Raw genomic sequence first — 15,580 nt, forward strand, 5'->3', positions numbered from 1 at the left:
TTTGTCTGTCGAACTGCCAGATGGTGAAGCTTGATTAATAACTCCAGAGAACGCATTTCCATTGCTCCAGAGTCCGACTTGTTGCGCATGGTGATATTAGGCTTGATCTTAGGCTGGTGCTCGGCCATAGAAACCTATTTCGTGAAGCTCCCAACAAACAGTTATTGTACTGAAGTTGCTTCCAGAGGCAGTTTGGAAGTCAGTAGTGAGTGTTGCAACCGAGGTCAGACTATTTTTACACGCTATGCGCTTCAGCACTTGAGCTTGTGTGGCCTACCACTTCGCAGCTGAGCTGTTGTTGCTCCTAGACGTTTCCACTTCACTTTATTTTGAAATGTAAAGATTTACTAAATAGACTTCCTCTCTTCTCATTCACGGCAAATTATTGCATCTTGTTATTAACCTGTTTATTGTTATGAATAAGCCTGTCCATCATATCATTTGTACAAAATACTAGTCTACTTGCCTCTTTCCAATGCTAAACTTCAACCACTAGAAACTGTGCATAGGCATGGTCTAAAGTTTGCGGGAAGGTGAGCACATTTTCATGTCAAGTTCAGTTTTTATAAATGCCAACTTTTACTTGAAAACTGACACACGCATGTTTTAGGGTCCGTTTTGTACATATGCACAGTTTATAAATGAGGCCCCAGGCTGGGGTTTGAGAAATCGATTAGAGAAGAATTCCTTCATAGTTGTACATTATCTCAATCTAAAGGCACAACCTAGATTGGAGCTAATGTCTTTACTTGAACATGTTATTACTCCAACCTAGTGAAAGTGATAAACTGGCACGTTTATATTTTTGTCAAAAACTACTTTAAATCGAAAGTGTCTTTGATTTGACGGCTTGCACCTGCGCAGGTCGTCTCGAGACGACAGTTATACCCGATTACGTGTTTCTATGCATGAGTCGCCATGACGTCACCTACAAGTGTGATCGAGGATTTCTATTGGTGAAGCAGTTATAGTCTGTCTTCATACTGTGCTGACTTTGGTAGAAAGGACATTGCTCCATGTACAAGGCTACTTCACCACAAGAGGGCACCATTCTAACTATTTGCCAATTTTCTCAGTTGATAATTAGCTTATTACAGTTATTTTTCAGTCATTCAATTCAGCAAGATCTCATCATTTATAAATTGAAAGGTTATGTTTTTTTATGATTCAGTTCAGTTTTATTCACTATTGATGGTGGTGACTGAACTCAATGGTGGTCAGCCAATGTACATTACTATATTATATTTATTAACTGGGTAGTGTATGCAATATTTATGCAGAATATAATTGAACTATTCTTACTATACAGTACAGGTACTAAAATACATTAAGTCTACAGGTCAGTTCATCTCGATACTTCAAACTCCTGAGAACAAATCCAGTATGTGGGTCTTCCAGTGAGTTGGAGAGGATTGAGGAACCATGGCACAGTTTGAAACCTTGATATGGACTGTGAGGAAAATGTTTCTGATTTGCACATGTTGTGGCTTTGCATCTTTTTACTAGCCTTGTACGCCGTGAAACAGAATGTAAGCTTGTGAGATCAGGATGGTTTGTACGAGGCTCTTTTCACGCAACAGAAATTCCTGGCATCAAACAGCACTCAATTCACAGTACGCCATCACATTTACAAAAGCCAGTTTCCTCATCATTTAGCTTCAAATAACATCATGTTTTCTCTATAGGTTTGAAGGTAAAGCAGCCATGTAGACCATCATCAGACACTGTCTGTGAGACACTGGAGGGGTTCTACTGTCTAGACCCAACTAAGGATGGTTGTAGAGCAGCCCAGAGACACAGCAGCTGTAAACCTGTTCAATACATCAGCCACAACGGTATGTCTTCATGCAAATCTTCCATTGACATCAGTACATGATTTATGCAGTCGTGAGTTAAGCACATCTCAAGTTAGGATCCTTAATGAGTTTCACCCTGTGTTGGTGCAGGAACAACATCTACAGATACTGTGTGTTCTGACTGTACTGGTGATACCTATTCAGATGGATCATTTACATCCTGCCAGCCACACACACAGTAAGTATGGCTCATGTATAATGGTTATTTCCTTCAAATACTGCAATATGCAAACAGTTTTCATAATGTAAAACTGAAAGTTGGATGACTAAATGGTTGATTTATCAGTGGTCTATTTATCTTATTATAGATGTGATACCTTGAAGCTTCAGCAAATTAAACCTGGAACTCATTGGTCCGACTCTGAATGTGGACCATAGCTGCAATAAAATCTGCTGTTGTGTTGTTCCTAGCTGTGATTGCAGCAGTGACAGCAGTAGCTATTATGAAAAAAATAAGAGCCTACATCTGGTGAGATTAATTGCGGGAATTGTACAGTTTCATGTATTGTTTTAATTGTCCAGATGAACAAGTGAGAAACATCCAGCACTGAACTAAATCTAATTGTATTAGTCACATGCACCGAATACAACGGTACTGTGAAATGCTTGCTTATGAGCCCTTCCTAACAATGCAGTTAAAAAAAAAAATTTAAGTAACGTGAATAAAATACAAGAATGGAGCCATGTACAGGGAGTACCAGATCAAACAAGATGAAGAAAATACAATAATATTTTGAGAATAATGACAATGCCACTGCCCACCTTTTGTAAATTTGACTCTTATGAATATTATGCTTACCGGATTCAAGCCTACAGGACATTCATCAGAACAATCCAGTCCAATGTGTGGTTCATTGGCTTGAAAACTAGACTAGGCAGTAGGGCACAATTTCTGTCCACTACATAGTAAATGTGATCTAGACTCCATTTTTAAATAAATGTTGGAGGCTGGCATATTTGTTTTGTGGTGTACAGATGAAAAAGGCCATGACCTTGATAGATGGCCTGAAACCCTAAAATGTAACAAACAGATGATCCCACAACATCACCATGGACCTTAATCTTAACATATAGTCAGTGGTGCCTGGAGAATTGGGTATACTCTAACTTTGCCCAAAATTTCCCAAACGGCCTGCCCAGCAAAGAAAAAACATGCTGTGTGAAAAATCCTGTTTTCCCATATTTGATTTATATTCGTTTGCTTATATATTTTCAGAATTTCACTCAAATTAATTTTGTTTTTGCTCAATCTGATTGGTAGGGCCTGACTCCCCAGGGGGTGGGCCTGTGTCCTACGCTCCTGACGCAAACAGTGCATAATTACTGAATTGCCCATCATAAATAGCCTGGAGTGGCAGGTAGCCCAGTGGTTATTAAAGCGTTGGGCCAGTAATCAAAATGTTGCTAGATCAAATCCCCGAGCTGACAAGGTAAAAAAATCTGCCATTCTGCCCCTGGACAAGGCCTGGACTGTTCCTAGGCCGTCATTGTAAAATAAGAATTTGCCTAGTTAAATAAAAATAACTAACCAAGTCGTGCAATGCCTTAGTTAGCATTTACTGGTAGATATCACAAGTTGAAACGTCTTTCCTACCGGCTACGGATGACATTCTTCCGTGGGTTGCTTCATGCCAAAACCAGTTGAGAGCGGCGCGCTTTTGCTGCCTGCAGATTATATTCCACTGAAACTACAACATTTATTAATTTAATGTAACACTTATTTTTTTTAATTATCTGTGAAGTTTAATATATCGTCAATGTAGAGAGCGTAGACATTTTTTCTTCGGCAAGTGAAAATGGTATCCTTTCCGTCTGAACAGTATTTCCTCCTTGGTAAGTTAGCGAACTGTATCTAGCTAGCCATCATAGCTACTGTCCTAATGAGAATCAAGTAATGTTAGTCCAACTATCAAATTGGTGATTCTAGCTACCCCCAATATGTAATCAGCACACTTTGGCTATCTACTAGAGCAGGGGTGTCAAAGTCAAATGGACGGAGGGCCAAATAAAAAATTTAGCTACAAGCCGAGGGCCGGACTGTTCGAATGTTCATTGAAAATTTTTTAAATGACGCATATAGTCTAGTGAACCTAATTGAACCTACTGAAAACCTACGGCAATGGTGTTTCTGCTCAGACTCACATTTAAAAAGAGTTGCCTTTTTTCTGGGCAAACTTCGTCACAAACTTTAATCATGCAGTTTTTGATGAAATCCCCCTCCGTAAATGGCCGGGCTGATTTAGCGATCTCTTCTGCCAAAATAAAACTGGCCTTGACAGCAGCCTGGCCTTGTGATTTGGCTTTTTTGAACAGAGCCTGTCGAGATTTGAGGCCTCGTTTTAATTCCTCTGCCTTTTGTAGCCTTTGTTCCATGTCCATATTCTTGTTTTTGTCCGCGTGTTTCGTTTCATAATGTCGTCTCAGATTATACTCTTTCAGTACCGCCACACTTTCTCCACACAGAAGACACACAGGTTTTCCAGCTACCTCCGTGAACATATACTCCGACTCCCACCTTGTTTGAAACCCCCGGTTCTCAGTGTCCACCTTCCGTTTTGCCATTTTTGATGGGTATCTGAAAGTTAATTTTACTGTGATGCTGACGACTGCTGTGCCAATAAATATTGAAATGAAGCAGCCTACTGCTCGGTGCGTCACCGTTGCATTGTGGGAAATGTAGTATTGGTGCGTGTAAAAGATCTGCGGGCTGCCGGCTTGCTGCGGTCTGCGGGCCGGTTCTAATAATAAATCAAGATCATCCCAGGGGCCGTAAAAAACCTTCTCGCGGGCCGGATGTGGCCCGCGGGCCTTGACTCTGACATATATGTACTAGAGTAACGTTATTAGCAAAGTCAGCATGTGAAAATGTAATGCCTTCAATCTAAACAGTATCCTCGTTGGTAAATTAGCGAACTGTATCTAGCTAGCCGGCTATTTTAGCTAACGTTACTGTCCTAATGAAAATCAAGTAATGTTAGTTCAACTATCAAATTGGCGATTCTAGCTACCCCCAAATGGGATCAGCAAACGTTAGCTAGCTACTACAGTATTAGCGAAGTCAGCAAGTGAAAATGGTATGCCTTCCGTCTGAACAGTATCCTCCTTTGTAAGTTAGTTAGCTAGATACAGTTGGTTCTCTCAGCTACTGTCCTAATGAAAATCAAATAACGTTAGTCCAACTATCAAATTGGCGATTCTAGCTACCCCCCAAATGGGATCAGCAAGCTACTGTACTACAGTATTAGCTACTAACTTCGCAACCACCCCAACCATGTGCATGCATGTTTCCAAATATGTTGAATGCAAAGATTATGCTTTCATCGGTGTTGAATCCTTACTTGCCTAGCAGCATCAAGTTAACCCTAAACATGGTCGGCATGTATAGCTACCACAATATTTTTACGTTATCTAAACTAGATTGATTAGATTAAAATAAGGTTGGGGTGGAGCCTTGGAAGTCGTGCGCACATTCAGAAGTTTCAAGCTGATAATGACAGAGCCATAAAATTACTACCAAAATCCCAAATGTTGATTAAATTACATTTTTATTACAGCCTTGTATTCAGAGTTACTTGGAAATTAGTCTAGCGTACTCACCTGACGTATCGGACCCGAAATAGATAACGGAGCTTCCAACTACACAAGTGATCAAGAGGTAAAGTCAGTTTCAAGTTGGATATTCGCCTGTAGTTTTCCTTATGTCCACCAACAGCAGTTAGGGACCCTCAACATAGTGACAAATCAAAATTTTCATATTTCAATGACTCCTAAAACGTTAACTGGTTCTAGCTAACCCAATGGTATAGACACACATTGCACACACCTTTTTTTGTCAATTTACATCTCGCACTATTTAAAATGATTGATTTAAATGTTAGAATTTTAATAGCTCTTTGGTCATGTGACCTACTGACTTCAAACAAGGTTCAGAATGTACACACAGTGGCCCTACACATTGCACACTCTTTAGTTTGTCAATTTTCATCTCGCACATTTTTACATACATTTTCAATGTTTCTAATTTCAACAGCTCCTTGGTCATGTGACCTACTGACCTCAAACTAGGTTCAGAATGTCGACTGACTACCCTTCTATGTTGCACACCCTTTAGTTTGTCCATTTTAGGAACCACCTTTACCAGCGCTTCATCGATATTCCTCACTTTGACATGAGGGGGTCACAGTCACCCCACGGGTGATTTGAGTGCGACCGCGACAGGTAGGTACGCTCCTTTGAATTTCATCAAGTTGACATTCAGTGATCCGTGCCCAGTGGGAACCTAGGCTTCTTCTGTCCGTTTTATGGTTCCGCAGCAAATCAATGGGCGTGGATGGTACTATCCACATCAGATGTAGGACTCCCTCCCCAGACAACCTGGAGATGCCTCTCCCCACTTCGTAGGGCATGAGCCAGATCCATGCAATCCCCTATCACTGTGGGGCCAATGGGTTTAGTCTCCGCCTCAAGTCTAGTGAGCGTAGAGGAGACCTCCCCACCTACAATGTGTGGGGCCGACGAGCGCCGTAGCTGGGGAGATCCGCGAGAAGGGCCTGGCGCACGTCCAGAGTTGCCGCCGCCAACCACCGGATTCAACCCCCCACCGGTCCGCCTTCGGCCCACCAACGGACACCACCCCGACGAACCCCTGCACGCAGCCGCTTGCGAGACCACACACGAGACACCGCGAGATGGGCCGCAAAACAAACTTACAATGGTGGTGAGAGGAGGGCGATGGAGCGACTGTTCCCCTAGACGCGGCTCGAGCCCAGCCCCGCTTCGCACCCCAGCCCAACTGACCCAGCCCTTAGAGCAATCCTTATCCCGAAGTTACAGATCTTTTTTGCCAACTTCCCTTACCTACATTGTTATAACATGCCAGAGGCTGTTCACCTTGGAGACCTGCTGCGGATATGGGTACGGCCCGGCGTGAGATTTATAACCTCTCCCCCGGATTTTCAAGGGCCAGGGAGAGCTCACCAGACTCTGCCAAAACCACAACGATTTCCAGGGCTTGGCCCCCTCTCTCGGGGCGAACCCATTCCAGGGCGCCCTGCCCTCCACAAAGAAAAGAGAACTCTCCCCAGGGCTCTCGCCAGCTTCTCCGGGATCGATCCCGTTACCGCACTGGATGCCTCGCGGCGCCCGTCTCCGCCAGTCCGTCTGTCACACCCTGGTCTAGTTCACCTGTCCTTGTGATTGTCTCCACCCCCTTCAGGTGTCGCTTATTATCCCCGGTGTATATTTCCCTGTGTTTCCTGTCTCTCTGTGCCAGTTTGTCTTGTTTACCAAGTCAAACAGCGTTTTTCCTTGCTCCTACTTTTCCCAGTCCCTGTTTGTTTCTAGTCCTCCTGGTTTCGACCCTTGCCTGTCCTGACTCCGAACCCGCCTGCCTTACCACTCTGCCTGTTCTGACTACCAGCCTGCCTATCCCCTTGTACTGTTTTGGACTCAGATCTGGTTTCTGACCCCTGCCTGGCCTGACCTCGAGACTGCCTATCACCTGGTACTGTTTGGACTCTGACCTGGTTTATAAACTCTCGCCTGTCCTCGACCTGCCTTTGCCTACTCCCTTTGTTATAATAAATATAGGAGCTCAGCCATCTGCCTCCTGTGGCTGCATTTGGGTCTCGCCTTGTGCTTTTATACTGTGGACATTCTGAAAGTAGTTTGAGGTCAGTAGGTCACATGACCAAGGAGCTATTGAAATTCACAAAGTTAGAAAAAAAAAAGTAAAATCGTGTGAGATGAAAATGGACAAACTAAATGGTGAGCAATGTAGAAGGGTAGTCAGTCGACATTCTGAACCTTGTTTGAGTCCAATAGGTCACATGACCAAGGAGCTATAGAAATTCAAGAAAATGTAAAAGTCATGTAAAAACGTGTGAGATGAAAATGGACAACCCAAAGGGTGTTTAATATAGAAGGGTAGTAAGTGGACATGCTGAATCCTGTTTGAGGTCAGTAGGTCACATGACCAAGGAGCTATTGAAATTGTAATGTAAAAAAAAGTTTGTACTTTGTTTACGCTCCCTAACTAATTCAACTAGGAATACAAAATGCTGCTCACATTTCCAAATTTTTATTAGCTTTGGAAAGCGAATTAATGTCCAAATCGTGAAAATAAGACCTGTGCAATGTTGTGCACAATTTGTCCAACATCATGACACTTATTTGGAGTCTGTGGCTCAAGTGGTTTGAAAGCTATTGAGGTTTGAAAGTGTGAATATCCGTCGAATATCCAACTTGAAACTGGCTTTACCTCGGTCACAAGTGTCGGTCGCTCTTTTCAGGTCAAACTTGGCAAGTGTGGATGCAGATTTTAATTTTTGTGTAAATACTCTCTTGACTCGACGTCTAGATCGATGTTGGCCAGTAGATTTCCACTTATTAGTTGGGGAAAGTTAGTTCTAAATGCCGTTTTAATTATACGTTTCTGCCGGTTTGTGCTATTGTCAAGGCTGTGGCATGACGATGAATACGTTTAGGAACAGTGACTGTCCAAACACCAAGTTACAAATGACTAAATCGGATGTGTGTTTAGAGTCAGAAACCTGTCATTTTCCGACATGGCTACGCTATTTAGCATAGTAATGACAGGCGTGTGCACCATAGAAATAAGAACGGATAGAATTTTTTTAAATTATATATATATATTTTTTATAAGAACGGATAGAAAGGGCGTTTCCATTCAAATCTATGATGGCATAATGGGTGGAATGGCGGCTAAGAAATAAATGCCATTTCATGAGTCACATCAGTTAGCATTATTTGAATTGACGATCTACATTACCATGGCAATCCAGCATCAGTTGATTAAACATTCCAAAATGTTATGAAAATTATTGCATCACAATATCAGGCAGCCATTGCAAGTGTACCCATGAGTTTACCAGTCAATTGCCAGGGTTAGAACTTGAAGTCTGTTCTATTCATTCTTATTTCTATGGTGTGCGTAGTGGTTTAGGCTGATTGGTGGTGGTGCTCCTGCTTCCCATCACTCAGAAGTTATGTAACAACCTAAGGTGACAACAATGCCTGCCATGGAAGTTTCCCAGTTGCTTTGACTGTTCAAAATCATTGTGTAAAAACACTTTTAAAGCATCAAAGGATAATCCAACTTTCAAAATTAGTCCTTTTTGGCTAGCCAAAACTAGCTAGCTAGGTACCTGTTTAGCTTTCTTGCACATTCACACTTAAAAAAATAAAAACTTTATTTAACTAGGCAAGTCAGTTAAGAACAAATTCTTATTTACAGTGATGGCCTACACCAGCCAAACCCAGACAACGCTGGGCCAATTGTGCGCCGCCCTATGGGACTCCCAATCACGGAGGGTTGTGATACAGCCTGGATTCGAACCAGGGTGTCTGTAGTGACGCCTCCGCTGCGCCACTTGGGAGCCCAATTTAGAAGCTAATTAGCTACCACATGTTCTTGTCAAACTGTCAGAGTAGCTAGCAAGCAACAAGATATGCCAAAATTACAGTCTAAAAACGACTTGAAATAAATCAGATTTGAACGTTCAGACACAAGTCACAGATTTGTATCTGACTTCAAACCACCTACGAAGGTGGTTTGAAATGTGTCTTGAAATATCTGACACCATGTGCTTTTTGGCTGTTTAGACTGCAGGATGAAGAACAGATTATAATTGGATATGCCAAAAAATTGTATTTGAGTCACTTCAAACTGCCAATGTGACCATGGCTTTACAGACTGCCACTTAGCCTATATATATTTTATGTCGTTTCAGGTTTTCATTTTGTGCTTGTATTTGGAAAGGATTGTGGTCCTGCAGAATATAAAACTAATGATGGTCAGTGCTGCCCAATGTGTAATAAAGGTAATGTAAATGAATGCTTCATCTTTAAAAACGATTTTGTTTACAATTGCAGACAACGGGTAGGAGAAATACGTTAACAGTAAACAAGGGGGAGGTAGCCTAGAATCTCACAATACAGTATTTCAGTCTCATGCTGTGAAATGCATGTTTCATGGAACAGCTCTCTGCATCTTTGTGTTTACATTTTTTATGGCCCCCCTGTGACATCATAGGGTGTCGTTTTCTTAGGACCCTTCTATCTTTTTCACTACATTCTGGTATGGTTGTGGAGATAGTGAATATAATGTTAAAAAGTGGAAAACTGACCTTTTAAAGGAAATATGTAACGTCTCAATAAGTTACATTTTATTTTCTATGATTAGGCTTGGTGGTCCGCAGAGATTGTACATTGGATTCCAGCACATCTTGCATGCCCTGTATCAGAGGGACCTTCATGAACGAGGCCAATGGTCTAACCAAGTGCTTTCCCTGCAGTCCCTGTGACCCAGGTACATTTACATTTCTTCCAAACCTTCCCATCTTTCCTTTTAGCAGTTCACATCATACACTTTTCACTGCTGAGCTGAGTTGTGTGGCACTGGCTTGGTTCTGCATCCACCAACTGGAAAGTACAATGTAAAAAATAAAATATCTGAGCCAGTGTCTTACGTTTCAGGTCACCTCAATAGTGTGAAAAGGGTATAAGGTGCCTTCTCATAAGTAGTCCTCTGACTGAAATGAATCAACCCTGATATTTTCCAGGACAGGGCCTGTTCACTCAGGCAGAGTGCAAACCAACAAGTAACACAGTCTGCGACGTTCTAGATGGATTCTACTGTAGAAGCTACTCATCCAACTCTGAGTGTAGCTTTGCAGTAGAACATACACACTGTTCACCGGGACAGAGTACTAAATCACCTGGTAAGTATGAAGTAGAGGCTAAATATTGTACAGGACATAATAATTCTGATGAATTTAACATGGGCTCTAGATAGCTTAGTAGTTTTTTCTCTGGTTTCTTTTTGAAGTGAAGTCATACCTCAGGTGATTTTGACTTCTCCAGCAACACAATTGTTATCTTTTGAACATAACATTGTGTATTCTCACTTTATAGGAAAAGAGACAACAGATACCATGTGTGAGGAGTGTCAGCATGGCTTTTACTCACAACATGGTGTGAACTGCACTGCTTGGACTGAGTAGGTCATTGTTCGTGTACTAGAGTTTATTAAATTGCTTTAGGTTTCTTTTCTCTTAAAAAAAAAAAATGGGACATTGATGATATTACATTTCAGATAGCAGTATCAATGCTCTGATAGCAATCTATAAATTCAGTTCTGGCAACCAGATTTTGGTTGACAATATAATTACAGGCTGGCTTAATGGTAAATCCATTTGAATTCATTCACTTTTTGACAGCACCTCTTTTGAACAAAACCTTCCATACATATTTGCCCATTGTAGAAAGTTCTCAGAAAGTGGCTTTTTGGACCTGAATGCCAAAACATTCAAGAGATAAAAGGTGGTGACCTATTTGACCTATTTTGCGTACCCCACCATTGTCACGCCTGCTCCCTCTCTGGTTCTTGAGGGCGCCAGGCTGCCCTTCATTATTCATTACGCACACCTGTCACCATCATTACGCGAAGCAGCGCTCATTGGACTCACCTGGACTCCTTCCCTTTGTTGATTTCAAACTCAAGCATTTATGTTTTCCAGTGATGAAGACATGGATGTCTCATGTTATGGTGGGCTATGCAAAATGGGTCAAATTTGAGCACCTTCATCTCCTGAATGTTTTGTCATTCAGGTCCAAAAAGTAACTTTATAACCACTTCTTCTATAGGCAAATATGTATGGAAAGTCTTGTTTAAATCAAATGGAATGCTGTCAAAAAGTCATTGAATTCAAATGGATTTACCATTAACCCGTATAAAACTTACCATTACAATATGCTGTTGTTGACCTGTCTAGTTAAATACGTGTTTGTGTTGCTTACTCTGCAGTTGTGCAGCAATGGGACGCGTGAAGACTAAAGATGGAAATTCCAGTCAAGATGTTATTTGTAACAAAGTGCCACCAAGGAGTCATGTCACTATAATAGCTCCAACATTATTATTAGGCCTGACAGTAGCTGCACTGTTTTGTTTCTACCTGGCAAGAGGTGAGTCCTTTGTTTATTTAACTTTATGTCTCTATTAAATGAGTCACTTCTTTAAAGGCATGTCATTGTCATGTAACTTGCTATTCTAATACATACACATGCAATTCATGGTGAGTTGTCTTTACTCCAACTAATCTGATTATTCTTGTGTTTTCAACTAAATGTAAGAAAGGTCAGTCTCTATTTATTTACATTAATACCTTTCTCACCATGTTAACTAGTTTGTTTTGCTTCTATTAATATGACTCATTTACTGAACTTTCAGAGCTGCATGAGATAAGTCATTCTATTTCAACTTTCCTAGTTGTTTAAGATATTTTGAAATCCAAATCCTAGTAATTCTAAGTTTTAATATAAACCCTCTAATAACATTGTTATGAAATCAAATACATTGTCAAAGTTAGTATTTCCTGAAAAATGATTTGTATTGAGTGAAAAATTCTGTTAATTTTATGGATAATGAATCCTATGTTGTCATTTAGTCAGTTTTAGTTGCTATAGAAATTCTAACTTGTGTAATACATCATAGGTTCCTGTGCAAGAAACGGGACCTCTACAAGTCACCAGTTATCTATTTGGATTCAATATTTCAGACTATCATAGTGATAACTGACTAATGCAGATTACTTTATACTAGGGCTGGGACGATACCAGTAGCGTGATGCTTGTTAGTATCGTGACAAGGAAACAAAACACGAAGGAGATTTAACTTCTTTAGGAAAACAGCCCTAATGTTGGAAACAAACATTATGTTTCCATGTAGTCACATGTATATATTTTCCAAGCTTTAGCAGACAATACTTTACATACAGAAGGTTTTTAAAGTACCAAAGAGTTTGGTCTGCTTCGTGTGTTAATTTTTTTCCATTGGAAAAATATTTAAATACTGCTATTGTCCCGGCCCTACTTTATACTATTACTAACTAAATGATTGACTTGTTTGCTTCTTGTTTTCCAGAGTGGAAACAGCAGAAAATGTCTGGTAATGTTGTAACTGATTGACAGTCAGCATCCACTAAACTCAGAGGAAGTGCCATGAATGCATGCAGATACCCAGAAGGCTGTAAAACTGGAGCATGCAGATACAGTATCTGCAGGAGATTACATGAATCTAGTACTTATGAACTGCAATGCATTTGCTCCTGCATTTTGACTATAAAGTGTACTTATCTGGAGTGGACTGTTGAATACAGTGAATGCCAAGAGTGTGCAAAGCTGTCATCAAGGCAAAGGGTGGCTACTTTGAAGAATCTCAAATATAAAATATTTTTTGTACTTTTTGGTTACTACATTATTCCATATGTGTTATTTCAAAGTTTTGATGTCTTCACTATTATTCTACAATGTAGAAAATAGTAAAAATAAAGAAAAACCCTGGAATATTTATTTATTTATTTTACCAGGTAAGTTGACTGAGAACACGTTCTCATTTGCAGCAACGACCTGGGGAATAGTTACAGGGGAGAGGAGGGGGATGAATGAGCCAATTGTAAACTGGGGATTATTAGGTGACCGTGATGGTTGAGGGCCAGATTGGGAATTTAGCCAGGACACCGGGGTTAACACCCCTACTCTTACGATAAGTGCCATGGGATCTTTAATGACCTCAGAGAGTCAGGACACCCGTTTAACGTCCCATCCGAAAGACGGCACCCTACACCGAGCAGTGTCCCCAATCACTGCCCTGGGGCATTGGGATCTTTGTTTAGACCAGAGGAAAGAGTGCCTCCTACTGGACCTCCAACACCACTTCCAGCAGCACCTGGTCTCCCATCCAGGGACTGACCAGGACCAACCCTGCTTAGCTTCAGAAGCAAGCCAGCAGTGGTATGCAGGGTGGTATGCTGCTGGCAGAGATGAGTAATGAATATGAGAGAGATGAATATGAGTAAGTGTGTCCAAACTTGACTGGTGCTGTATGTGTATAAAAGTATACAGTAAAGTAATTGGTCCCATATTCATAGCACACAATGACTACAACATGCTTGTTTGTTTTGGTTGTGTTTCAGATTATTTTGTGCCAAGTAGAAATGAATGGTAAATAATGTATTGTGTCATTTTGAAGTCACTTTCATTGTATATAAGAATGAAATGTTTCTAAACACTTTTACATTAAAGGGGAATGGAAACACTAGGATTTAGAACGTCATACAGTTCATGTTTGAATTGTTGTTGTTGCCATCTTCGTTGTCTGCACCTAACCTCACTCTTCCATTCACTGTCCGCGCGAAAAATCAATTACCACAGACAATTTGCTGATTCCTGCCTGTGATGCACTGGCGTCAGTTGTTACTATGGCAATAGCTAAAATTGACCTTGTCGCCGATCAAAATACTAAATATAAGAGATGTTTTTATGTTAAATTAACATGTTTAGTGTAAGTGGATTGAGTACATCTCTTTGTTTAGATTTACTTCCTTAAGTGTTTCCATTCCCCTTTAATGTGGATTCTTCCATGATTACGGATAATCCTGAATGAATCGTGAATAATGATGAGTGAGAAAGTTAGACGCCCCAAGACATGCTAACCTCTCACCATTACAATAACGGGACATTAGTAATGTATGAGGTCAAAATAATAATGTGAAATTGTGTAAATGACGATAATGCCCTTTTAGTGTAAGAGCTGTTTTGGTGGGATGGAGTTTTGGCATGCCTGGTGACATCACCAGGTGGTAAATTAGTTAATAGACCAATAAGAAAGAGTTCCAAAATTCTCTGCCAATGACAGCTAGTTTTCCCCTCCCCACTCAGACCACTCTGAGTGGGGAGTCCTAGCTAAATTCTTGCTTGAGAAAATGTTCTTTGCTCTAAGAAGCAATTTTTGTTCATTTTTGACCATTTTAATTTAAAACATTCACAGTGTTATAGGCGTTGGGGTTTTGCTTGATTTTCGTTGGAGGTTGGTTCAGTTTGGGTGTGGCCAGCCCTGATTGGAATCATTCATTCCACTCATTTAAGAGTGGCTGGCCCAGTACTCCGGTTGGCATGAGAGAGGCTGGGAAAGCAACACCACTGTTTAGTTCTAAGTTGTTTAACAAAACCATTTATCTTGTCTCCCCGTTTGGTTTGCTCCATGTTTATTTTCACTCCCGAACCTAAGTTGGTGTGGGTTATTTACTTGTAATTTGTCTGTTATCAGGCAAATCTAGTGGGCATCTATGGTCTGTATGTATTAACACCCTACTCGAGTTTGCTTGGCCAGCATGTTTGCTTTTCAGAACCCATTTTAAAACGTCAGGTTTTTGTTGTCCATGGTTAATTTCTTAGTTATTCTTGTTGGGGAATGTAACACACAGTAAGGTACTTAATTGCAATGGTGTGTATTCCTAGATGCCAAAACATTTACCAATAAAAAAAGGACATTAAATAATTTCTATCATCTCTCTGTGGTTCATAATTGTCCATCTATTCGCAAGACGCTGAATGTATCTCACCGGAGAAAGCATCCGAGGGAGCGAAACAGCGCCCTGTCTCTATGGGTTAATTTATTGTGTACTTTCCCCACCACTGATTACTGGGCATAGATGTCAGATGAACTTTCAGTTCTAATTGATATTTCATTGAGTTGTAAACCAACAAAAATTAAATGTGAATTGGGTTAAAAGTTGTATAAAGAGTCTACGTTTATGACTTGCAAATCCAATTTGTTTGCCATGCATAATAGATTTTTTTTAAATGAGCACTTGGACAAATTTGTTAAAATGCTGATTTAGCACCATTTTTCCCATTCAGCACTT

General features: G+C 40.7%; 1 protein-coding gene across 3 annotated transcripts; it reads left to right on the forward strand.

The window, feature by feature from the left end:
* The first annotated feature begins 1,665 nt into the window (after nucleotides 1-1,665).
* Nucleotides 1,666-15,217, forward strand: LOC139557813 (tumor necrosis factor receptor superfamily member 14-like). Of its 3 annotated transcripts, XM_071373026.1 has the most exons (8): nucleotides 1,666-1,835; nucleotides 1,947-2,034; nucleotides 9,608-9,697; nucleotides 10,060-10,185; nucleotides 10,439-10,597; nucleotides 10,791-10,875; nucleotides 11,683-11,840; nucleotides 12,799-15,217. In XM_071373026.1, exons 1-8 carry the CDS (start codon nucleotides 1,773-1,775, stop codon nucleotides 12,840-12,842), a joined length of 813 nt encoding a protein of 270 aa, XP_071229127.1. In that variant the 5' UTR covers nucleotides 1,666-1,772; the 3' UTR covers nucleotides 12,843-15,217. The 3 variants fall into 3 exon arrangements, with proteins under 3 accessions (XP_071229127.1, XP_071229128.1, XP_071229129.1); XM_071373027.1 differs by lacking the exons at nucleotides 1,666-1,835; nucleotides 1,947-2,034 and adding an exon at nucleotides 3,440-3,689; XM_071373028.1 differs by lacking the exons at nucleotides 1,666-1,835; nucleotides 1,947-2,034; nucleotides 9,608-9,697 and adding an exon at nucleotides 3,440-3,689.
* The last annotated feature ends 363 nt before the right edge of the window (nucleotides 15,218-15,580 follow it).

This window comes from Salvelinus alpinus, chromosome 28 (genome assembly GCF_045679555.1).
Source record: "Salvelinus alpinus chromosome 28, SLU_Salpinus.1, whole genome shotgun sequence".
Taxonomy (NCBI): domain Eukaryota; kingdom Metazoa; phylum Chordata; class Actinopteri; order Salmoniformes; family Salmonidae; genus Salvelinus; species Salvelinus alpinus.

What these genes read in the sequence shown, in the direction of transcription:
- LOC139557813 (XM_071373026.1), top strand. Translation starts at nt 1,773, where the DNA reads ATGGTTGTAGAGCAGCCCAGAGACACAGCAGCTGTAAACCTGTTCAAT. An exon ending in ACAGAGTACTAAATCACCTG is followed by an intron (nt 10,598 to 10,790) that starts GTAAGTATGAAG and finishes CTCACTTTATAG; the next exon opens with GAAAAGAGACAACAGATACC. An exon ending in TTGTTTCTACCTGGCAAGAG is followed by an intron (nt 11,841 to 12,798) that starts GTGAGTCCTTTG and finishes CTTGTTTTCCAG; the next exon opens with AGTGGAAACAGCAGAAAATG.